A 25646-nucleotide genomic window follows, 5' to 3' on the forward strand; every position below is an offset into this window, starting at 1 on the left:
GACCCTTTGCCCTCAGTGAAGCTCTGGGCTAGTTGGAATGGCAATAATTAATAAATGACGCTTCCTGGCTTATTAGGAAAAGTTCTAGGTATGCCCATCCTACAAATGACATCCCCGTAAGCTGTCCCTGCTACAACCTTGGGAGAGCCCCCGGGGTGGCTCAGCAATGTTTTCTTTTGGCTGTCACCCAGAGGGCCCCTGTGCTGAGGCTGTGAAGCCTGTGCCCAGGCACACGTGAAAGAAGAAAATCCAGCAGGGAAGAAAATTACTGTTAGCTCTGGAACCCAAAGATCAGATGCCCTGAAAACAATTAAGAATTCTAAACATGGCCCAGTGGCTGTGACTCCAGACAAGGGCCCACTGGAATCAAAAGAGAGCGTGTGAGGGAGTGAGCTACACTGGCATCCCACCATGGCCACCGCTGTGGCAGCCCGGCCAGCACCAGGATCGGTGAGTTCCCACTGCCCCGGACAAGATGGACAAGACGGGCTATGGCAGCAGGAGACCTAACATCACAGGCTCAATTTCTGTTCAGTAACGGAGGAAGGATCTGGGGTTTAAATATCTAAATCCATTTACAGTCAAAGCTGCAGTGCCACACTGAGAGAACTCTGTTGCCACTCATAAGTCTCAATACTAAGAAAGAATCAGAATTCTTTTTGACTAACAGCGCACTCTCCTCTCATGCAATGTTATGACACATAAAGTTGGAAATAGCTAGTGGAAGATTTCCACAGGGCTCTGCCTTGGTCACATTTTTATAAATGATTTCGGTGGAAATTACAAAAAAGTATCCTCACCCAACTCCAACTAACATGAAGAAAAATTGGTATTTTAAGATATTCCAATAAAATAAGCTGGAGCAATGTGTTGAGTCTATTAAAACTTACAGAACAGGAACATACACACATATCACAAAATATATGACTCTTACCTTGGGTCTGAAAAAAAATCACCTGTTGAGTAAAAGATTATGGGGAGGGGGTATTTACTAGGGAAAGACCGGAAGCTTAAGAGCTGCCAAAAACACCAGTGAGATCTTTGAATTAATTTAAGAGTAATATCTAGGTCAAGGGAGGAAATGATATTCCTCTACCTGCTTGGGATTTATGAATAAAGAGAAACTGAGCTGAGAAGCCCTGGAGAGGTGGAAGACAGGGGAATGCAGCCTGATTTTACATGGCTTGCAAAGCCTAAAATATGTACTATTTGGCCCTTTACAGAAAAAGTTTGCCATCCCTGTCATTCTGGCTTCATAAAAGCTGCTCAATGAGGAAAACTCATTTTAGGGTCAACTGTACATAGTGAATATTAGGACATCCATTGTGTTTTAGGCTAAAATCTCCTCTAAAAGAGACATAACTGGAAGCTTTAGAGACAGGCCCAAGTGTTTTGCTGATATACATCAAACTTGAATATCAAATAACACAAATCCTTCCCTTCTTTTTTTGAAAGGGAAAAAATGAAAGAGGAGGAGGAAGGTCTACCAGGTCTTTGGGACATGGGATGGGTTATCTGCTCTTGGCTGCAGTTCTAGAAATAAAATAGGAGAGCAAGGGAGCCATGCTTAGCCCAGTGCCCGGCCTCACTGGCAAAGCAGAATTTCATCCTCAAGGCCCTCCTCTGACTCCACTAGGACTAACTGATGCCCAGAAACATGCTGGTTAATTCTTTCCAAAGCTGTTAAGAACCACCAGCTCCTTGCCCGACTCAGCCTCATCCTCAAGCAACCTCTTTGAGTTTAGCTTTGGAGGAAAAGTTGAGAACCATTTTGCAACACTGTAGGGACAGGGAGCAATAGCCTGTAGGGAAGTATTTCCTCAGGGTGAGGGAGGTATGGACACAGGTTTGGCTACTTACTGAGACGGTAGAGCTGGGAGTGTTGGTTCCATAGCCTGAAGAAGGCAAAGAGGCCAAAGACCAGCGCCGTCCATCAGTCCTACGTAAGACAAGAATGTTAGGCAGTTTCTACTGGGCCCCACCCTGAGCCCAGGACCTGCCTGTCTTCCCATCAGCTTTTTGGGGGGGCAGTTGGTTCACTGGTAGGCTCTTCCTTGTCTGAAGACAGAACTGCTTGGTCCAGAACATACTTTCACATCTCTCTCCTAAATGGGGCCTATTGCTGTGTGCTTTCCACGCAAAGAAAGACATCTCTGACTATAAAGGAGTCCATGACTTCAAATAAGAACATCTGCTACACAATACTATGGTTTTGGAATAAAAATCTTTATACTCTGAACTTATTCACTTTTAGCGATGACAGAGAACTCCAGCTAAAGGCATCATCACAAAGAGAGAACTGCCACTGAACTGCCATTTCCTTTTTTGAAGGCTCCATGTGAAGAGCCCTTTGGTGTTCCCCAGGCTACTGGATTGATAACCAGGAAGAAGTGGAACTACCATCTGATTCTGAGCGGGAATCAACAGATAGCAAATAGTCAAAGGCTACCCAGATCCACCAGGAACCATAAGTCCAGTCTTTGAGAATGTTTGCCGAAGAGTGACAGTGACCTTATGAAAGAGGAGTGAGGCGGCACAGCTGGAGCTGGACATGAGACTCTGGGGCAGGCTTCCTGATGCTTGTGAGAAGATACACCCTAAAGCTCTCATCCAAAATACCAGAGTTATCTGCTTTGCTACAGAGAAGAAAGGTCAAACATGTATCTGGTCACATGAATAAGTGATTCTTTCCTGGACTGTGGGATGTGTTATAACATAAGTGTTCTTTCTTGTGGAGCTTGGGGATATAGCCTGCTCTGGTTGAAATTAAAGAAAATACTCTCATGGGACCCACAGAACCTCAGATCATTAGCAATGGAAGACCTTTGGACATTAAGTTCAAAATTCTCAATCTTCAGGGAAAAAATCAAGACCCAGAGATCTGAGTGAATTGTTCCAGGCTTCACAGTTAAAGGGGGTGGGGGTGGCGGGCAAGGCAGGGAGAGGAAGAAGGAAAAAGAGGAGTCAATCTTGCCAGGGCTTCTCTTTTTGACGCACTCCTCCCCACCCCCACCAATACAAAGCAACCCTTCCTGCCATGTTCCGTAAGGGGACAGCCGGGGGTTCCATGCCACATGCACATGACTCAAACTTCATGCCACCCAGGCAGCCACTTCTGCTGGAACCTAGTCTCTGAGGCAAGAGATACCCAGGAGGCTGCTCAAACATGACAGTCTCTCTGATCTGTTTGCTGGGTCCTGAGAGCCTGAGAGCTCTACACAAGAAAGCAAGTCAATCCCAGGAAAACAGAGTTCAGCAAAGATGGGACTAGTTTAACTCAGGGAGGCATTCCCCAAACCCTTGTCAAATAGGCTTTTCCGCAGGTGAGTCCTTCTCCTTTCTATAGTGATGGAAACCAATTGTGTCACAGCCATTTTTCCTTAAACTGAAGAGCGGGGGCTACTAGAGTCAGTAATGCTCCTATAGGATGCTTTGTTTCCTCTGCCTGGTCATCTCACTGGGCAACTGAGGAAAGTTGTGGGAATGAGGGTGACTTGTCCCTATACTCAGAAGCATGGAACTACTCAGCAATTCCTGCTTCTGAGCATAAGAGCACATAGCCTTGGTTCCAGCAGGTAGAGAGGGCTCCTTAGGACCTCTTTGTTAGATACAAAGGCCAAACGTTCATACCCACAGTCAGAGAAGACTCATCACAGCCAGTTCTCACCAAGCACAAAACCACAAACCATACTGTCTGGCCATGCATAGCAGTCTCCCAGCCCTCTTCCCCATCACGTCCGCTATTACCTGTCCGCTCTGTGGCCATGGCTGTAGTGAAAAGACATACATTAAAGTGAGAATCAAAGGGAACCAGAAAGACTGATCTGTTTGACCTCTGGATTTTGGTCTAGTTTGGCAGAGGCAAACCTTCTGCTTAGGAATGTATGGAAGTTAGAAGTCAGACTGTAGGATCTAATGGGTCTATCCTTAGAGTTTCATTAAATCTGTCTTTTGTGTGATATTACAAATTAATGTGATGCTATAAAGCTCAACCCTGACTCCAGCAATAGGAAACACAATTCCTGAGTACCCTGTTTGGCAGGGTTGAAGTTCTCCTCCTTTCCCCCACCAATACCTAGCTGCTTTCCCTACTACGTCCGATAAGGGGACAGGGTTCTAGGTTCCATGCACATGACTCAAACTCCACGCCACCTAGCACAGACCTGTGTGGATCTCAGTGGTAACACCAGGCCCCAAACCCCAAGGTGGTCCTACTCCTAAAGCCCAGGGAATGAAGCAGACACAAGGGCACCAATGCAACATGCTATGCCCTCTGCCTGAGCTGGTCTACACACCTGTGTCCTCACACCCAACATGGCAGGCACCTTCTTACACTTCAGGTCTCAGCTTAAAAGTCAGTCCTTCAGAGAGGCCTTACACGACCACCCAGTAAAGACTCTCCAGCCCTATTCCCTTCCTATGCTCTCTGGCAGCATCATGTCCTTTTCCTTTACAGTCATTTATCACTGTTTATAACTATGTATTTGTTTGCTTGTTCATTATTCTCCCCCACCACTCATTCAATCACTAAGCACCGACTGTTTATAATATAACAACAGACACAGCCTTCAGCATATTAAGGTGTATCTATTAAAGGTGCTTTGATTCTGGTTGAAAGGAGACAGAAAACAAACAAATAAGAAAATATAATCAGCCCTCTGTATCTGTGGGTTCCACATGTGCATATTCAATCAACCATGAATCAAAAATATTTGGAAAAAAAAAATCCAGAAAGTTCCAAAAAGCTAAACTTGAATTTGCCCCATGCCAGCAACTATTTACACTGTATTTAAAACTATTTACATAGCATTACATTGTATTAGATATTATAAGTAATCTAGAGATGACTGAAGGTATATGAGAGGATGTGCAAATACCATGCCATTTTATATAAGGGACTTGAACATCTGTGGATTTTGGTATCCATGGGGGTCCTAGAACAAATCCCCTCTGGATACTGAGGAATGACTGTATCAGGTATTGAGAAATACTCATTTAAAAATAAAACTAGATGATCTGCTGGAGAATGGTGAAGGGGCTCCTTCATATTGCATGATGAGGGAAGGTCTCTCTGGGCGACTGGCATTTAAGATGTGAAATGAAAAGCAAGAACAAGTTTACTAAGCGAAGGCCTAAGGGAACAGCATTCCTTCAAAGGGAATAACAAGTACACAGATTCTACTAAGTCTACTAAGTTTCTAAAAAGTTAGTGCTATGTCTGTTTTGCTACCACTATGCAACTAAGTATCCAGCACAGTGCCTGTGCTTACAAGGTGCTCAGTAAATATTTACTGAATGAATGGGAAATGATTCAATGCCACTTACAGAGATTAGTCACAGGTCTTGCCCTCCCAGCTCAGACCTAATCTGAGGCTACAGTTCACACACAATCAAGGCAGGAAGTCTGGGATAAGTGAGATTTCCCAGCAGCACTGGAAAAACAGATGGATCCACCCAGTATATTCTTTACTGTAAGTATTACTACCTGGATCCTTGGTTAACTAACTGGAAGTTACACAGGGTAGGAGAGGTGAGTCCATGGGATGAACTCAGATGGTATTTGTTTTGAAGAAGGCAACTGGGTCAGGAGGGGCACCCAAGTCAGCCACCAAACCTCTCCCAACCTGTCCGCGTCTTTTTCAGCTACATAGAATCCTGGAGAGGAAGCGGGTGGATTTCTTCTGGGTTGTCATTTAAGTAGAGAGTTAATGCTATTTCAAGGAATCTGTTCCTTTTCTGTTACCGCTTTTAAAAAAGTAATCTGAGTAAAGAAACTCCTCTGGTCTCAAGCAGTATATATCATTCTCTATCCATTAAAGGCTTCAAATCTAGAGCCATGAATTTTCTGGACGTCTTAATGCCAAAGACTGACTCTAGTCAAGAATACTTTTTTAAAACAAAAATAAAAAATAAAATCGAAGAATATGAACTCTATCCAAGAAACAATTTTAGAGACGTTCTGAAAAGTAAATCATTTGTATATGAAGCCTTGGTACGTGGTTTGATGGACTCATGTCAGCCTGCTCAATACTTCTCCAGAGGCCAGGTGCTACCCTGGCAATGGGCTGAGCTATCAGCATTGCTTCCAGGTGCCAGAGCTAAGTTTTTTTCACTTCCAGAGAGGAGTGAAATGTGAGGAACACAAGCATGGCTCTGCAATGCACCAAATCCTTCTAAATTCACGGGAGGATAAGTGAAGACTCGGTGATCTCCTGATCCCCCTGAGGCATATATGGATCCTTCCAGCTCCCTGGAAATAGCTGAGTTGGAAAAGTAAGAGTACAACTTTGGGCCCTGCTGGGAGGAAAGCTCATTTTCTCATCGATCTCTCTAGGATAGCTCTCAACAAGAGTATAATGTTTTGGAACATACCCTCAGGAAACCAGGCACTTGTGCTTAGGATTATAAAAATAAATCTACCTCTAATATCTACTTGCCCATTTGAACATTCAAACACAAATACCTAGGGCGTTTGGAAAGCAAAGCTTGAACAAGATAATTATGACCTGGGCAAGGAATGTAGGGAAAGAATTCTGATGGCTAGTAGACCAAGGTAACACACTTGGAAGGGCAGTGCCTCAGAGGAGGAAGCTACATTTAACTGACATTCATGCAAGTGCCACATATGTTCGTCACAGAGAAGTTTTTATCAGCTTACCTACGGGCAGGAACAAAGGAAAAGTGAGCAGGTGCATTTGGAGAGAAATTCCTGGGGCTGTCCAATGGACTGTTACCTGTGGACAGGGAAAGGAAAAGAAAGCCTCTGTGAATTTTGCTTCTGAGGAGGGTTGAGATGGGAAGAAATCTTCCCCAAGCATCAGCAATTAGCATATATGGTGATTTTTTCAGGCCCACCATCCATTTAATGATTCTCTCTTTGTGAAAGTTTGACAGCCCAGAGGTTTCTCCCATGTTCCCAAGCTGCCTGTAACCATCTGTGTTTCTCAGACATCTGTTCCAGATCCGGCAGCAGTTTGACAACTTCCTGCCCTTCTTAGGATTCGAGTCAAGTTAACCTGACTTTTTGAAGGCTCAAACTCATTCAGTGCAGATTGCATGGCCTAATGCTCTAACATTTCTCAAAGGGCAACAGGACCCCTGGTCTGAAAGTCTCTTGTACTTGTATCTCTGCACACTGCATCCAAGGGGCTAACTCAAATATGTGTGCTCAAGGGAAACTAAAGTTCTCAGGTGGGGACTTAGGATAGCAGTGCTCCTTAAAGTCTGTATACAGGCCCCCAAGTCTGCAAAGCATGCCCAGCCTCTCATGGTGTACGAATTATCTCCATCTCTTCATTAGTTTTCACATGTCCCCTGTAAGTTAAAAACTTACACCTCAGAAGCTTTGAACAAAACTGGGTACTTACCTTTACACTAGTCACAACAGTTCTCAAACCTAAGCCTGCCACACTTCTTTGGTCTAACTTCCTTCTGGGGGCTGCTATTTAGGAGCCCCTAGCTGGCAGAAGCTGTCAACGTGTCTCTCCCCAAAAGGCCATGTTGTAGTAAGCACCATACTCCATGATATGCTGACCATTCTACCTATCCCTGCCCACCTTCCCACTTCTAACAATGAAAAACAACTACATAACATGACTAAGTGGAATTTACTCCAGGTATTCAAATCTGTCCCAATATTTGAAAATCAATTAACATACCCTACCACAATGACAGACTAAACAGGAACAGCCACTTAATCACATCAACTGATACAGAAAAGGCATTTGACAGAATTTTAACACCCTTTCCTGATAAAAACTCTCAGCTAACTAAGAACAGAGGGGAACTTCATCTCCAGAAGGCATATTGATAACATCAGACTTCATGGTGAGAAATTGTATGCTTTCCTTCTAAGACTGAGAATAAGACAAGGGTGTCCCCTCTTACCACTCCTACTTACCATCATACCGGAAGTCCTACCTAGTACAGTAAGACAAGAAAAGGAAATAAAAGGTAAATAGATTGGGAAGGAAAATACAAAACTGTCTTTGTAGATGAGATGACTATGTAGAGATTAAATAATAAACCAAAAAAAAAAAAATCACTCCTGGAACTAATTAGCAATTACAGCGAAGTCACAGGATACAAGATACATGGCTAATATACAAGTCAGTTGCTTTCCTTTCTACCAGCAATGAACAATTGGTAGCTGAAATAGAAAAACATAATATAATTAACATAAAATGAAATGTATATGAATGCATAAATCTAACAAAAAATAAATATGATCTATATGCTATAAACTATAAAACTCTGATGAAAGAAGTCAAAGATCTAAATAAATGAAATGATATTACATGTTCATAGATTGAAAGACTCAGTATTAAGATGCCAGTTCTTCCCAACCTGATCTATAAGATTCAATTTTAATCAAAATCCCAGCAAACTACTTGGGGAATACTGACAAACAGATCCTAAAGTTTGCATGGATAGGCAAAATAACCAGAAAAGCCAACACAATACTGAAGAGAAACAAAGTTGGAGGACTGACATTACTTGACTTCAAGACTCACTGTCCTGACCAGGACAGTGTAGCATTGGTGAAAGAACAGACATATAGATAATGGGACAGAACAGAGCACCCAGAGATAGACAAACACAACTATACTGTCAATTGATATATGACAAAGGTGCACAGGCAATTCAATGGAGAAAGAATAGTCTCTTCAACAAATGGTGCTAGAACAATTGGATGTCTGAATGAAAAAAGAATCTAGATACAACCTTTCACATAAATTAACTCAACATGGATCATGTAAATGGATCATGTAAATGATCCTAATGTAATATCTGCCTAAATGTAAAGCACAAAACTATCAACCTTCTAGAGGATAACACAGGAGGAAAGTAAAGCGACTGTGGCTTTGGCAGTGAATTCTTAGATATGAAACCAAAAGCACAATCAATGAAAAAAAAAATTAGTCAGTTGGACTCCATTAAAATTAAAAACTTCTGCTCTGCAAAAGACACTGTTAAGAGAATAAAAAGGACAAACCACAGACTGGAGAAAATATCTGCAAAACACATCTCTCGTAAAAGGTTTGTATCAAAAATGTATGGAGAACTTTTAAAACTTAACAATAAGAAAACAACCTAATTTTTAAAAGGGGAAAAGATTAGAACAGACATCTTACCAAAGAAGATATACAGATGGCAAACAAGCACATGAAAAGTTGCTGAACAATATCTGTCGCAGAGGATCACGAATTAAGAGCCACAATGGGCTACGCATACGCATCTATTAGAATGGCTAAAAAACTGACAACAGCTCATGCGGACAAGGATGCAGAACAACAGGAACTCTTATTCATTATTGGTAGGAATGCAAAATGGTATAGCCACTTAGAAGACAGGCTGGCAATTTCTTACAATGCTACACATAGTCTTATTGTACAATTCTGTGACTGCACTCCTAAGTAATTACTCAATTGAATAGAAAACTTTTGTCCACACAAAAATTCGCACATAGATGCTTATAGCAGCTTTACTTATAACTGCCAAAACTTGGAAACAATCCATGTATCCCTTAGTAGGTGGGTGGATAAACTGTGGTACATCTAGACAATGGAATTATTCAGCACTAAAAAGAAATATATTATCAAGCCATAAAAAGATATGGAGGAAACTTAAAGCATATTACTAAGTGAAAGAAGCCAATCTGAAAAGACTGCGGACTGTATGATACCAACTATATGACATTCTGGGAAAGGTAAAACTATGGAGACAGTAAAAAGATCAGTGGTTGCTTGGTGGGGAGAGGTGGGGAGATGAGGGACAAATAAGTGAGACGCTATGCACTTTTAGGGCAGTGAAGCTATTCTGTATCATACTGTAATAGTGGACACACATAACACATTTGTTAAAACCTACAGAACTTTACAACACAAAGAGTAAAGTATACAATTTAAAAATATCATTTATGAGGTTAGGGGATCCCCAAGAAGAATGTAGCCCATGATAAAATAATCTAACTATATTATAAATATATGAAACAACTTCAATGAAGGCAATGGAAAGAAAAGTCCTGACTTTAGGAACAGAAATGAATGGAGGCTGTAAGACTAAAGGCAAAAGGAACTGCATATACATACTCAACTCAAATCCATAAAGTTGTTTCCCATGGCAGCATGGGGTTAACAATTCTGATACTGGTATTGTAAATGGCCATCCATGAGTGAGGACGGAGGGGTATATGGGAAATCTTCTAGCAGATCTTAAGCTTCATTATACACCTACTGTAATATATTAGCATGGTAAATAACATGCCCACAGGCACCATGGCAGTCCCAAGGCTAGCCACAAAAGGTCAAAGAGTGGGAAATGGCCAACTTGGGAACCCCAGTCCCTTCCCCAGACTAGTTAGACTGGTCCTTCCCCTTATTTGCATTTGAAGCTACCAGAGCCCATAAAAATGGGCAACACTGCCCCTCACAGCTGCCACCTCCTTCATTCGGAGACAGCCCGCACTCTGTCTATGGAGCACGTACCTACTTTTACTCTAATCTGAGCATCCAATCCCCACACCTCGTGGCCTTTCTCTTGCCTTTCAGTGTATCTCTCTGATAAATCTACCTTTACTCAACTGTGGCTCGCTCTTGAATTCTTTCTTGCTTGAAGCCAAGGACCCACACTTGGCAGGGCACATCCCAGGGCTCACCCGAAGCCTGGAACACGGCCCTGCTCATGCTCCACATTTGTTTTTCCTGCATCACTTATACAAAACTTTTTGAAGGTCCCTCCACACCATCTTACAAGCTATCAAAAAAATTCACCTGTAAGCTGCAATATGTTGCAGTATGCTGAAGGGAGATGGATGACTGAGGGTGTACAGTTGAACTCCACTCTTTGTTCATGATCCATTATGTACAATTTAGGACACAGTCTGACAAATGGATCCAGTGAAGGTACCTGTGTTGATCTATACCTAAATACTAGGAAAGCCTATATTAATTTTTATTTTTCATGATAAAAAATAAGCAAAAGTTTTTCTCTTTCCCCCCAACAACGGAGTGGATTATCTTTAGAGAACCACTTCAGTGAATGTTGCTATTTGAAAATTTTAAGTAGCAGAATGACAGATAAAAAGTGATACATCAGAAAAGACGTCCAGCTTCAAAATTTAGAATGGACTGGGTAGAAAGAGAAAAGAAGTTAGGGCGTTTCTTCAATAAGTCAAATGAAAGGTGATGGAAGCCTCCATAAAGCCATAACAGAGTCAGACTTTATTCACCCAGAGTTAATTTATAACAATTTCTAAATCAAAGGCTTTTTCTGAGTCAATGACCACTGTCTCTCCTCTGCTTTCCTATTTTGAACCCTTGGTGGCATCTACCAGAACTAAAGGCACTATAAGGTCATCTTTATTACAGTGTCAATAAGCTAAGGACTTACTGATTTACCAGTTTTTTAGGTTTATACATTTGTTCATTAGAACTTTTTAGAGCTGGTTCACAATTCAACATCTTTTACACCCAATACGGCCAACATCAGAGAAAGGTAATGGCTTGCAAGTTATGGGGTAGTTGCCAGGACATAGCCAGAAACAGACCTGTATGTATGTGAATGTAATCTTTGGCAAAAAGCATCTGTGGTTTGGGGCATGTAACAATGGAGTCCCACCACCTGGAAGCTGATGAAATAATAAACAAGCCTTCCTCCCAACTAGCCAGGCTCCACTATACTTTTCAAAAGATTACTATTCTGATACTTGCTGGGTGTGCTGCAATTCAATTCTGACACCTACCACAGAGTTAGCACAGACCCAACAGGTTAAGGCCAAGGTTCTCAACAGAGGCCTCACTCCCCACCCTACCAACAAACCTTGGGAGGTAGAAGGTGCCTGTACTTCTGACTTACTGACTATAAATTCGGAGGTTTCCATGACTTCCCACTCCAGCTTTAATAATTTACTAGAACAACCGACAGAACTCAGAAAGGGTTGTATTTACTGACAGTTTTAATATAAAGGATGTACGTAGGCAAAGTCAGGAAAGAAATGCAGAGCTCCTGTGCCTCTTCCTTGTGGAATCTGGGCATGTCATCCTCCCAGCGCATAAATGTGTTCACCTACCAGGAAGTTCTACTCTGACCTTTGATGTCTACAGTTTTTATTGGAGTTTCACTAGATAGGCATGATTGACTAAACCACTGGCTACACAACTGAACTCAGTCTCCAGCTCCTATCCCCTCCCTAGGAGGTAGGGCTGGACCAAAGTCCCAACTTTCTAATTGTGTGGTTGGTTTTCCTGGTGACCATCGTCCATCCTGAAGCTATCTACAGAGGCACCTTGAGTAACCTCATTAACATAACAAAGACACCCTACTGTTGAGGAAATTTCAAAGTTTTAAGAAGTTGGAACTTGGAATAAAGACAAGAGAAATTGTTTATTATATAGATGCTAAGGCCTAAAAAGTTCGTGCCACCCTTACTGTGCTTCCTCTATTTCTCTTTCTTAAAAAAGCCAAAAATTACTAATATGAAGATTGTGACAGAATAAAATCAATAATCTGAATTGGTCTTTGAGGGAAGATCAAGATGTTAGAAATTAACATTCTGAAGGAAATATTTAAATCGATCCTTTTTACTGACTTACATTCACAGTTCTGGCTTCAGAAAAATTCATCACTAGAACTTTTCCTTAAAAACAGCCAGAAATGGCTCAACAGGACAAAAAATCTGAGTTAAAAAAAAAGCCAGCAGCCCACAAAGCAGTTTAACAGTTGGAAGAAATACCTATTCAAAGACAAGTAATCATCCATCCCAGAGAAACAAGTTATAATAAAACATATAAACAAACAGAACTGGGAGTGGTCAGCTGACCTTGAACCAGTTGCTTCATTTACATGTTTAACTAGTTATAAAGGAGCATAATTTATACAGTCAGCACTTGTATAAATATCATCCAGATTAACAATGCCATCTTCCAAAATCCTTCTACATAATCTTTCCAATCAAAACCCCTCCCCTTTCCCAATAAAAGTAAACATTACGCTGACTTTTATGGCAATCATTCCCTTACAGCTTTACCAACTAAATATGCATCTCTAAATACTTGAGTTTAGTTTTTCTCAATTTAAAAAACTGAGATAATTCAGATATGAATTTTATGCACTTTTGAAGTGCACAGTGTAGCGGTTTTAATACATTCACAAGTTGTGCAACCATCACCACTATCTACTTCCAGAACAGGCTTATCACTCAAAAAAGAAACTGTACCTGTCTCTCCTCATTCCACTCTTCCCCAAGCCCTTGGCAACCACTAATCTACTTTCTGTTTCTATGGAACTGCCTATTCTGGACATTTATTAGAAATGGAATCATACAACATGCGACCTTTTGTGCTTTAGTCTGTCTATTTTTAAACTTTACTGAAGAAAATGCCACTGATTTTGCAAAATGGATATACCAATTCATATTTCCACCAGTAGTGCTTAAGGGTTTCCATTTTTTCATAGATTCATTTACATTTGGTTTTGTCGTTTTAATATAAGCCATGTTTGATGATCATATAATGGTATTTCACTGTGATTTTACTTTGTATTTCCATAATTGATAGTCAGATTGAAGTATCTTTTCATGTATTTATTGGCCATTTGGATTGCTTTTGTGAACTATGTGTTCAAGTCTCTTGGCCATTTTTCAACCATACTATTTTTAAATTTTACTGATTTGCTGGAGTTCTTTAAATGTTATGAATCAAAGCTCTTTGTCAGTTTTAAGTGTCATAATTACCTTCTCTCACTTTAAGACTTGCCTTTTCGTGGTATCTTTTGATGACTACGAATTCTTAATTTTAATGTAGTCAAATGTATTACTCTTCTCTATTAATGTCCTTTAAAAAAATTCCATTTATGTCCTTTTAAAAAAATAAGATATTCTACTGTATACAGTAAAAGTTTATTGTTTTGGTTTTCACATTTAAATCTACAATTCACGTATATTAAATCATCATGTTGCATACTTGATATATTTTACAATTTTTTTACTTGACAATTACCTTAATGAAGCTGGAAAAAAATCTACAGTTCATCTGGTACTGAGTTTTGTGAAGTAAGAGCTAAATTTTTTAACTGCTCCATATGGACATCTAATTGTCCCAGTGTCACTTCTGTGCCCATATATGTACTGATTTGTTCCTGGGATCTCCTTTCCCCTTCCCCTACATCTATTCTTCTGTTCAATATTCCTTATTTAAGTTAAGGGCATCATGGCTCACTAATCACCCAACCAGGAAATCTAGAGACAATCAGTTCTAATCCCTGCTGATATGACCTCATAAATTTTTCCATATTCATAATTTTTCTCCACTTCTAACACTCCCTAACATCTTGGCAATGACCATGGCCTCTTAACCTGTCTTCCAAATGCCAGCATATCTTTACTTTTATACTTCCAAGCACCCTGGACTTAGTATAGCTCTCCCCTGTGGACACAGCTTTCTGTGCAGCTCTCTCAAGTAATGACTGTTTGGTTCCACACATCCCTTTGTGTCGCTGGGCCTAGAGGTGGGGTAGGTATCCTGCTGACTCTTCGTGTTCTCTTCCAGGCACTCTCCAGCCCTACCTACTTCTCCCTTGAAATCAAGACTAATATATTAATTTGCCCACATCAATGTCTAAAAGGCATCTCAAACTTAATATAATAAGAGTTCCAAGGATCAGAGGTCCTGGAATCAAATGATTGGTTTTGGGGGGATGAAGTTTCTAGATGGCACAAGGTGGAAAGATTGGTTTAGTACTCAGAGAGCAGGAAGAATGAAACCAAAACTATGGGGACAAGGTCTAAAGTACAGGTATAGGGCATAAGTGACTGAGGCACTAAGGAGGAGAAGCTCACTGGAAGACAGGAATTCAAAGAACTGAAAGTCCTAAGAACTGAAAATATCTTCAACATAAGTGTATCAAAACGATCAAGAATAACAGAGGAGTCAGAACTGAAGAGTAGCAGTAAGTCAAGAACTAATATATTTACAGCTGCAATGATGGGTAGTAAGTGATATAATTTAATAAGATTCAAAGCTATGGGGCATTAGGAAGAAGAGAGGGAGAATAATGAAAAGACAAGGATGACATCTATTCTTCCTTTTAGGCCCACTAGTAGGAGGTCATTGGAGGGCTATAGATCGTGTTCTCACCCTTCTCTCTCCCAGGATTCCATCAGAACAAGACTGAACATATAGGAGATTTTGCTGATAATGGATTATGAATTCCAGAGGTACACTGGAAGAATTTCAAGAGTCAGAGAGTGATGAGAAAAGGGGTCAGAACAAAGAATGTTCAGAGATTTAAAGGAATTAAGAATGTAGGAGGTAGCAGGGGTGAATACCTGAGGGTTCCTGTGATGACTGATATAAACAGGGATACGGGATAATGAAACCACCCCTAGTGGATTCAAGACAGATAGAAGGAGGCTGCAAATGTTAGGGAGTAAACAGGAGTGATTACTAGGGACTGCTCTTGACCTTGGATGATAGGGGCTGAAGTCTCAAGGAAGATAAACTTTTAGTCCCATTGTATTAGTTTAAAATCAGATGATATGTAACAAACATCATATAAATATGCACACCCACTAGTCTGTTACTTATACAGTATATTCCATAACTTAGCAAGTTCATGCCTACATATGATTTCTATACAGTCTTTATACATACGTACAAAAAGAATATGAAGAAGGATGTTTGTTACGCTGACTGTAACAGTGAAAAATTGAAAACAATCTAAATGTCTGAGCTAGTTACCAATTTAATACTTCTCAACTCCAAATTCATCCTTTAACACCTTCTCTGCCATAAGAGGGGAGAATTCCTTTAGGTATTTCCTTCATAGTGAACACAATGTTAAACTTTCCCAGTAGAGGGCGCTGGAGGGACACTGGAAGGAAGAGGCTCTGGCTGCCATCCCAGCAACTGCACTATCACTCAATAGTGTGGCAGTGAGGACAGGCAGGGGTGCTCGGACCTAATCACATGCTGGCAGCCTTGCATCCCTGACCTGACCAGGTGATCACCTTTCCACAGCCCTCTCTGCACGGATGCTGTATGTTCCAGACAAGCCCATACTCCGGCCCTGACACCCTCTGCTTGCCTGGTCCACTCCTGCAATTGGAGAGTTTGTCTTCCACGTTGTTCTGGAGGGATATAATATGCTCCATGCCTCCCACTCTCTGTGCAGGCCTGCATACTGGCTGATGTGCCACTGCTTGAGGGCTGCTTCCTGATTGCTCAGTGACTGTGGACCAGCTCTGGCCTGGGCAAACCAGCAAATATCTCCACCATCCAGTGGTCTACACACTAACACCTTCCCCAGCAAGGTCTGAGTCTAGTCCAGAGGAAGTACTGTCCAAACAGCCTTCCTACCAGGTTTGTTCTTTGCTGGGTACTTTCCCTCAGCTCTATGGCACACTTAGAGAGTTCTCTTACATCTTAAAGTTACTTTTGTATTGTCATAGTTAATAATTCTATCAAATGTCACCTCTTTAAATCACTGTGTGACTTCTGTCTCCTGATTAGGCCCAGATTGACATAATGTCCATCAATAAGAAATAAATATGTTAATTGTTGTACAGTTTTACAATGGAATACTCTATAGGCAATCAAAATAAATGAACTTTCTTCCCATTTCTGGTCTGGCACATAAGGAGTTTAGAGGTTGCTGCTTCATCCTAACAAGTTAAAAGCTAAACAAATCAAAACACAACTCTACTTAGATGTGTCAGAGAAGTGAAGTCCCAGGGCAAACCACTGCCCCCAAAATGAGAGAGAGACAGGCAGAGAGTATCAAAACTTAACACAGCAGAAACGCATGAGTAGAAACCTCCTGGGGAAACAGTGCCAATAGGAAAAGCTGAACTGTAACTGAAGAATTGCCAGAGGCTCAGTGTGCATGATTGTGAGTTTAAAAACTCCCAGGGGATACAGTCATAGAAAGGCCCCCACACTGTTTTGAGTTTTACCCACAGGAGTCCTACCAGGCCCTCACAGTGAATGTTTGAGAAAAATCACCTCAACCTTTCAGCAGCCACATGGGTAAAGGAACCATTGGGAAATATGCCAGAGCATTCTGTTCTTAACAAGGCATGCCTTCAGGAGAAACTATTTTACCAGAGCCTAACCTTCAGGGGTTTGATCAAAGCCTAACCTACCGGGGAGAGAGGAAATATACCTAATTCCAGCCCCCTCCAGCTGTATCCTATCTAAGGTTGGGCAGAACTAAGTCCAAGGCCACAGGCTCACAATAGACTGAGGACTACAGAACATTTCTCCTCCCGCAATACCTTACTACTAAAGGCCTATTTACTGTGATTCCTTTTATGTAGTACATCATGTATGCCTTTCAACCAAACTTACAAAGCATACTCAAAGGCAAAAAACACAGTCTGAAGAGATTGAACAAGCATCAGAACCAGAGTCAGATATGAAATTATCAGAACAAGAATTTTTTTTAAAAACTATGATTAATATGCTAAGGGCTTTAATGGAAAAAGTAGACAACATGCAAGAACAGATGGATAATGAATGCAGAGACATGGAAATTCTAAGAAAGAATCAGAAATGCTAGAGGTCACACTGCTCAGAATGGCTATCATCAAAAAGTCTACAAATAATAAATAATGGAGAGAGGAGAAAAAGTAACCCTCCTACATTGTTGGTGGAAATGTAAATTGGTGCAGCCACTATGGAGAACAGTATGGAGGCTCCTTAAAAAAGTAAAAATAGACTTACCCTATGATCCAGCAATCCCACTCCTTGGCATATATCCAGAAAAAATGAAAACTCTAATTTGAAAAGATATATACACCCCAATGTTCATAGCAGCACTACTTAAAATAGCCAAGACATGGAAGCAACCTAAATGTCCACTGGCAGATGAATGGATAAAGAAGATGCGGGGTGTGTGTGTGTGTGTGTGTGTGTGTGTGTGTGTGTGTGTGTGTAATGGAATATTACTCAGTCATAAGAAAGAATGAAATAATGCCATTTGCAGCAACATGGATGGACCTAGAGATTATTATACTAAGTGAAGTTAAGTCAGACAAAGACAAATACATGATATCACTTGTATGTGGAATCTAAAAATAATGATGCAAATGAACTTATTTGCATTGCAAAAATAGACTCACAAACATAGAAAACAATCTTATGGTTACCAAAGGGGAAGGAGAGGGGAGGGATAAATTAGGGGTTTGAGATTAACAGATACACACACGACTATATATAAAATAGATAAACAATGATGACCTATTGTATAGTACAGGGAACTATATTCAATATCTTGTAATAACCTATAATGGAAAACAATCTGAAAATATATATATATATATATATATATATATATATATATATATATATATATATATATATATACATATATAAATCACTTTGCTGTACACCTGAAACAAACACAACACTGTAAATTAACCATACTCCAACTAAAAAAAGAAGAGAAATGCTAGAGGTCAAAAACACTATAACAGAATTAAGAATGTTTTTGAAAGGCTCATTAGTGGAACTGACAGAGTTGACCCTGAGGATATGACACGAAACTCCCAAAACAGAAAAGCAAAAAAAGAAAAGAAAAGAAAAGAAAAGACTTAAATTAATAGAACAGAATATCCAAGCACTGTGGAACAACTACAAAAGGTGTAACACATATGTAATGGGTATACCAGGAGAAGAAACAGAAAGAAATGGAAGAAATATTTGAAACAATAATGACTGAAAATTTCCTCAAATTAATGTCAGACACCAAATCACAGATTTAGAAAACTCAGAGAACACCAATCAGGATTAAATCAAAAAACTACACCTAAGCACACTGTATTCAAACTTCAGAAGAATCAAAGATTATAAAAAAAATCTTAGAAGAATTAGAGGGAAAAATACCTTACCTATAGAGGAGCAAAAGATAAGAATTATATCCTACTTTACTGACACCTCACAAACAAGATAGGTAAGAGGGAAAAAAAACCCTACGAACCTAAAATCCTGTAATCCTTCAAAAGTGAAAGAGAAACAAAGACTTTCTCAGGCAAAAATTGAGGTAATATGTTGCCAGTAGGCCTGCCTTACAAAGAATGTGAAAAGTTATGAGAAAGAAAATGATATAGGTCAGAAATTTGGATCTACATAAAGGAAGAGCAGTAGACAAGGAATAAGTGAAGGTAAAATTAAAACTTCGATCTTTCATATTCTTTTTTTATTGAAGTATTTAGTTTACAAGTATTTACAATGTTGTGTTAATTTCTGGTGTACAGCATAGTGATTCATTTATACATATATAATATATATATTCCTCTTCATATTCGTTTTCATTATAGGCCATTACAAGGTATTGAATATAGTTTCCTGTGCTATACAGTAGGACCTTGTTATCTATTTTATATACAGTAGTTAGTTGATCTTTCATATTCCTTGATTGATTTAACAGATAACAGTTTATCTGAAATAATAACAACAATGTATTTGATTATATATGCTTAGGTGTGTGTGTATATGCTTACGGATAAGTGAAATGAGTGCCTGCAATGATACAAAGAATAGGAGGGAGGAATGCAAAATATATTTTGTCATTATAAGGTATTTATGCTACCTGGGAAGCAATATAATGTTAGTTGAAAGTAGACTTAGATTAATTGTAAATGTATACTACAAATTCTAAAGAAAACTAATTCAAAAAGGAAAAGAGGAAAAGTAAAAGTAAAGTACAACTGATATGCTAAAAACAGAGAGAAAATGGAATCATACAAAATGCTCAATTAAAACCATGAGAAAAAGAACAGAAGACAAAAAGAGGAACGAAGATCACAGGCAACAAATGGAAAACAGTAGCAAATATGGCAGATACTAATCCAGCTATATCAATAGTCACCTTAAACATCAAATATCTAAATTAAAAGATAGAGATTATCACACAGATTTTAAAAAATGCCCCAATGTTGTTTACAAGGAAGTCATTTTTTAAATACAAAGACACATATAGATTAAAAGTAAATGAATAGAAAAAAATTAGAGAAAAAGATATCAAGGTAACACTAATCAAGAGAATGTGAGAGTAACTAAATTAATTTCAGAGAGCAGACTTCAGAGGAACAAAAATTAACAGGATAAAAAGGAGCATCACATAATGACAAAGGGGTCAATACTCCAAGAAGACATAATAATCCTTAATGTGTATGTGCCTAACAACAGAGATTCAAACTACATGAGGCAAAAAACTGTCAGAGCTGCAAGGAGAAATAGATGAATCCACAATTATAGTTGGAGACTTCAACACTCCTATATCCAAACTTGATAGATCCAGCAGGCAAAAAAAAATCAATAAGGACAGAGTCAAACTCTACAGCACCATCAATCAACTGAACATAATTGACATCTATAGATGACTTCATCCAATAACAGCAAAATACACATTCTTCTCAAGCTCACATGGAACACTCACCAACATAGACCACCTTTTGGGCCATAAAACACATCTTAACAAATTTAAAGGAAAAGAAATCATAGAATCTGCTTTCAGATCACAAAGGAATTAAACTAGTAATCAATAACAGAAAGATAACAGAGAATACTCCAAAATATTTGGAGATTAAACAACATAGTTTAAAATAACACATGGGTCAAAGAAGAAATCTCAATGGAAATATTTCAAAACAATATAATTTTAAAATGTTTTGAACTAAATGAAAATGAAAATACAACTTATCAAAATGTATGGGATGCAACAAAATGTGGCTTAGAGAGAAATTTATAGTATTAAATGCATAGATTAGCAAAGAAAATCTAAAATTAATCATCTAAGCCTCCACCTTAAGAAACCAGAAAAACAGCAAATTAAATCCTACATATGTAGATGAAAAGAATTAATACTAGACCAGAATTCAATAAAATTGAAAACAGGAAACCAAAAGAAGAAATGAATAAAACCAAAAACCTGTTCTTTGAAAAGATCAACAAAATGGGTATGCTTCTAGCCAGGCTGACTAAGAAAAAAAAGAGAAAAGACACAAATTACTAACATCAGAAATGAATGAGAAGACATTACTACAGATTCCATGGGCATTAAAAAGATAATAAAGGACTATTATGAACAACTATATGCCCACAAATCTGATAACATAGATTAAATACATCAATCACTTAAAAGACAAAATCTGCCAAAGCTCACACAAAAAGAAACAGACAATCTGTTAAGACATATCTATTAAATAAAGTTAATAATTAACAACCTTCCCAAACAGAAAGCACTGGGCCCAGACAGGTTCACTGGTGAACTCTACCAAAGATTCAACTCTCCACAATCTCCTACAGAAGATGGAAGCAGAGGGAATACACCCTAACTTACTCTATAAAGTCATCATTATCCTAATACTAAAACCAGGCAAAGACATTTTAAGAAAACTACAGACTAATATCTCTCATGAACATAGATGCAAAATCCTCAATAAAATATTAGCAAATTCAATCCAACAATGCATAAAAGAAATCATACACTGTAATTACGTAGGTTTTATCCCAAGTGTGCAAGGTTGATTAAACATTTGACAATCAATTAATGCAATCCATCATATTAACAGCTAAAGAAGCAAAATCAAATGCTCATACCAATAGATGCGGAAAAAGCATTTGACAAAATACAAAACCCATTCATGTTAAAAAAAAAACAAAACAAACAAACAAAGAAAAAACAGCTCTCAGCCAATTAGGAACAGAAGGGAAGTTCCTCAACTTGATAAAGAACATGTACAAAAAACAAACAGTTAACATCATACTTAATGGTGACAAATCTAAAGCCTTCCTGCCAAGATGAGGAAAATGGCATGAATGTATCTTCTTACTGCTGTTTTTCAACATTATACTGGAAGTTCTAGCTAATGCAATAAGATAAGAAAAGGAAATAAAAGGTACACAGACTGGGAAGGGATAAAGTATAAACTGTCTTTGTTCACAGATGACATGATGCTTTATGTAGAAAATCTGAAAAAATCGACAAACTCCTAGAACTAATAATAAGTGATTATATCAAAGTTGCAGGATACAAAGTTAATGTACAAAAGACAGTATTTTACTATATGTCATCAATGAACAAGTGGAATTTGAAACAGCTCCTTCAGCAAAGGTGAGTTCCCTGGTCTGGCTCTCCTGGGATGTAACAATACATGTCTAGACCAAAATATATGGTTAAACTCAAATGAGGTCTTCTGCCTCATAATTTTCACATAATCCTTAGTCAGAAGCAAGTAAATCAGTCCTTATATTGCCTGGAAAAGCCCATATTTCAGATGGAGCAAAGCCTGACTGCATGAGGTCATTTGCTTTAATTCTAATAAGTGAAATCAATATCAACATGAAACAAATACCCCTCTTACTTTTGTTGACTCCTGTTCTAACAGAGGGAAAGTTATTAGAAGACCCAGGAGTCAGAAAACCATCTCTGTGAGTCCTAATTCTTGGGCATGGTAGGACAAAATGTTGATGTAGCCCTCTTTGACATGACTGGAGCCATAACACAGTCTTAACACACTAGTACAGAGGCGGTGAACCTAGAATATGTACAAGACCAAAAGGAATGTTGACAGGTCAAGGCGAAAAACAATGGAACACATTCTCCCATAGAAAGCATGACCATGAGCTCCGTATGCTTCAGTCAGCCAAGTGAAGTGACAATGTAATGTGTTGAACCGCACAAAGTGAGAAGTAGGAAAGAAACTGTTATTCCACCTTTCTTAATCTTCAAGCACTCACCTGTGTGGCCATGGAGTGGTGAGTGTGGCCGTGGTAGTGTAGGTGATGTACTAGAGGTCACAATCAAACTTTTGCGGTTACTTGTCCGACAACTGTAATGAAAACACAAATGTCAGTTATAACAGGGTCACATTATTGGCCCTCAGAACTTGTATGGCTAATGAAAAACAAAAGAAGGAAATCATTCCATAGGCTGAGCAGCATACTACTTTAAACTGAACTCAGTCGGCAATTACCGCTTGCACAGTGAGATATTATAATTCATTGTGTTCCACTCTGGAAGAGCCTTTGTCACTGTCTCGATTTTTCTCTTGTATTGCCACTGTGCCTTTCCAATGTGTTGGTTTTACTTCCCAAGCAAATATAAGGAGCTCCCTAAGCCCATGTCTTGAATGGTATCTAATGAAGAATGACTTTTGCAAACTTGATTTAGAAAAACAAAAAACGTAAGCCATAAATATTCTTATATCTCATAAAAATTAGTGTTCTCGTCATAAAAATGAAACTATTAACTTAATCTATGAAATTTGCTTTTTTTTAAAACTGCCTAATCGATGAATTGAGTAACATTCTCATTTCACCAAAAATTTCAGAACAGCTTGGGATCCTTCTATAAAGTTGAGTTTCTTTTACATGTTAATGCCTAAGGCTTTTTCTTGTGGCTAGAGAAAACCAAATCACGATGAAAAGCTATTTCATGCTACACCTGCTATTGAAAAGTGTGTATCAACTCACTCAAAAGTCAGCCCATCTTTTAAAGGCATTAGGGAAGCTTGTCACTTACAATCACCCAAATGAGTATTTACTGAACATCTACTATGAACCAGGGACTGCTCCAGATGCTAGGGAAGCAGTAGGGAACAAGAAAAAGTCTCTATTCTCAGACTGAAGTGCTATGAAGAAAGAGAAAGAACATTCAAGAATAGCAAAGAAGCTGAGGGTGGGAGGAGGAGAGAGTAACAGGAAAAGAAATAGGTTACACAGGCTTTGGGCACAGGCCATAGCCAGACTCTGCAGGGCTGGGAGGCTCCTGTGAAGAATTAATGGAAATGTCATAAGAAGCCACTGAAAGAATTGAGATCAATCTCAAAAACGAGATTCTGATTAGAAATGGTAAGTGCCTTTCCCTAAGAAACCATCAGGACTAATCTAATCAGGTCTTACACTCCTCATTACCTCAGTCACCCTCAATGTCCAAGCTCCTCATTCTCTAATTTGACAGTCTCCCTCTACTCCATGACCTTCAAAAAAAAAAGCTTATAACTCTGTCATCAACAAACCCTATATCCTTAATTTCTTTTCTCAACATTCGCTTTAAATTCTAACTCTAATTAAAACCTTGCTATCCCCCAGCACACCACAGCCCTGGTGAAATCTCAACCCTTTAAACCCAACTTTCCATCTATTTCTCAACTGCACTTGGGCAGCTGAAGATGCTGAAGAATCATGCCGGCTGGTGTTTTATTTGTTTATGAAAATGAGTATCAAGTGAGTCCTTACTACATCTACCTAGAAAATGTGCTTTCTCTCCAAGACAACTAATTCACATCTTCTCTCCAAACTTCTTCCCCAAATCCTACCCTAATCTGCTGACTTTGCTTTTAATTCAATAGGGGTAAAAAGAAACAACACAGAAAGAAGTACCACATATTCGTGCTACAAAAATCTATTAGCCTAAATCTGCATGCATATATTGTACTCTCCCATCTGTAACAGCAGAAGCAAAAATCATGTTCCTATCAAATCCAACTCTCCCAACTCCCTATTCAAGAAGTCTTGCACTGCCTTCCTTCTCCAATGCCATGAATTTCTGCTTTCTACTGGCTGATTCTCATGATCATAAAAATATGCTGTCATTTTTCCCATCTTAAAAAAATTAAAATAAAGACTTTCATAGACCTCTCCCAACTTGCCTGTTTCTCTGCTTCCCTGTTTAGGAAAAATTCTATGTTAAGGATTCTGTACTTGTCACCTTCATACCCTCATTTCCTATTCTCTCGTTAGCCCACTCTGGATAGTCATCCCCGTCTTGCCTTTATCAAGGTCACCAATGACAATGGTCATCCTCAGTCCGTGTCTATGTAACCTCTCAACATCATTTGGCAGCTGTAACTTCCTCTTTAAAAAAAACAAATTGGGATATAATTTACATTCAATAAAATATACAGATCTTAAATGTTTTATTCAATGAGCCTTGACAATTATATACAACCATATAACAACATCCAAAACAAAAGACAAAACAATTCTATTACCCTAGAAAGCCCCCATGTGTCCCTTTCCAGCCACGCCCCTGTCCCCTAGCTATTTTCTTCTATCACCATAAATTAATTTCGTTTTGCTGGATTTCCTATATATAGAATTATATACTATGTATTTTTTGTTGTTGTTCAGCTTTCTTTCATTCAACCTAATATCTGTCTAACTCTTTTTGAGATACTTCTTTGTTTAAGTTTGTAGGACATGATGCTTTCTCGGTCTTCCTCTTATCTCACTAGCTGCTCACCTTTCATCTCTTTTGCTAATTTCTTCTCTTTCTGGCCTCTAAATCATTTAGTACTCTGGGGCTCAAATTTGAAACTTCTTTTCTTCTCTCCCTACACTCATTCCCCAAATGATTTTTTTCCAGTATCACAGCTTTAAATCTATGATGCTGATGATACCCAGCTTTTTATTACCACCTCTGTGCTTCTGCCTCTGAATGTGAGACTCACATTCAAACATATACTTGACATCCCACCAGATGTTTAAAAGGCATCTCAAACTTAACATTTCCAAAACAGAGCTCATGAGTTTCCCTCTAACACCTGCTAACTCCTCCCTAAGTCGTGTCTATTTCACTACAGACACCACCATTCATCCAGATGCTCAGGGAAGAATGCATGAATCATCGTTGATTCTTCTCTT

At 39.0% G+C, this 25646-nt stretch overlaps 1 protein-coding gene across 6 annotated transcripts in view; it reads right to left on the reverse strand.

The window, feature by feature from the left end:
- MAST2 (microtubule associated serine/threonine kinase 2) overlaps window positions 1-25646 on the reverse strand; it is a 174904-nt gene that overhangs the window by 21902 nt on the left and 127356 nt on the right. For 5 of the 6 annotated variants that reach the window (XM_074376551.1, XM_074376553.1, XM_074376549.1 and 2 more), the window contains 4 exons: window positions 22740-22831; window positions 6659-6734; window positions 3748-3768; window positions 1861-1939 (listed from right to left, as the gene is read on the reverse strand). In XM_074376551.1, the coding sequence (XP_074232652.1) occupies window positions 1861-1939; window positions 3748-3768; window positions 6659-6734; window positions 22740-22831 (268 nt within the window). The remainder of the gene's footprint in view (window positions 1-1860; window positions 1940-3747; window positions 3769-6658; window positions 6735-22739; window positions 22832-25646) is intronic. The other variant, XM_074376550.1, reaches the window with a different exon arrangement.

The sequence above is a fragment of the Camelus bactrianus genome, chromosome 13 (genome assembly GCF_048773025.1).
Source record: "Camelus bactrianus isolate YW-2024 breed Bactrian camel chromosome 13, ASM4877302v1, whole genome shotgun sequence".
Lineage (NCBI taxonomy): Eukaryota > Metazoa > Chordata > Mammalia > Artiodactyla > Camelidae > Camelus > Camelus bactrianus.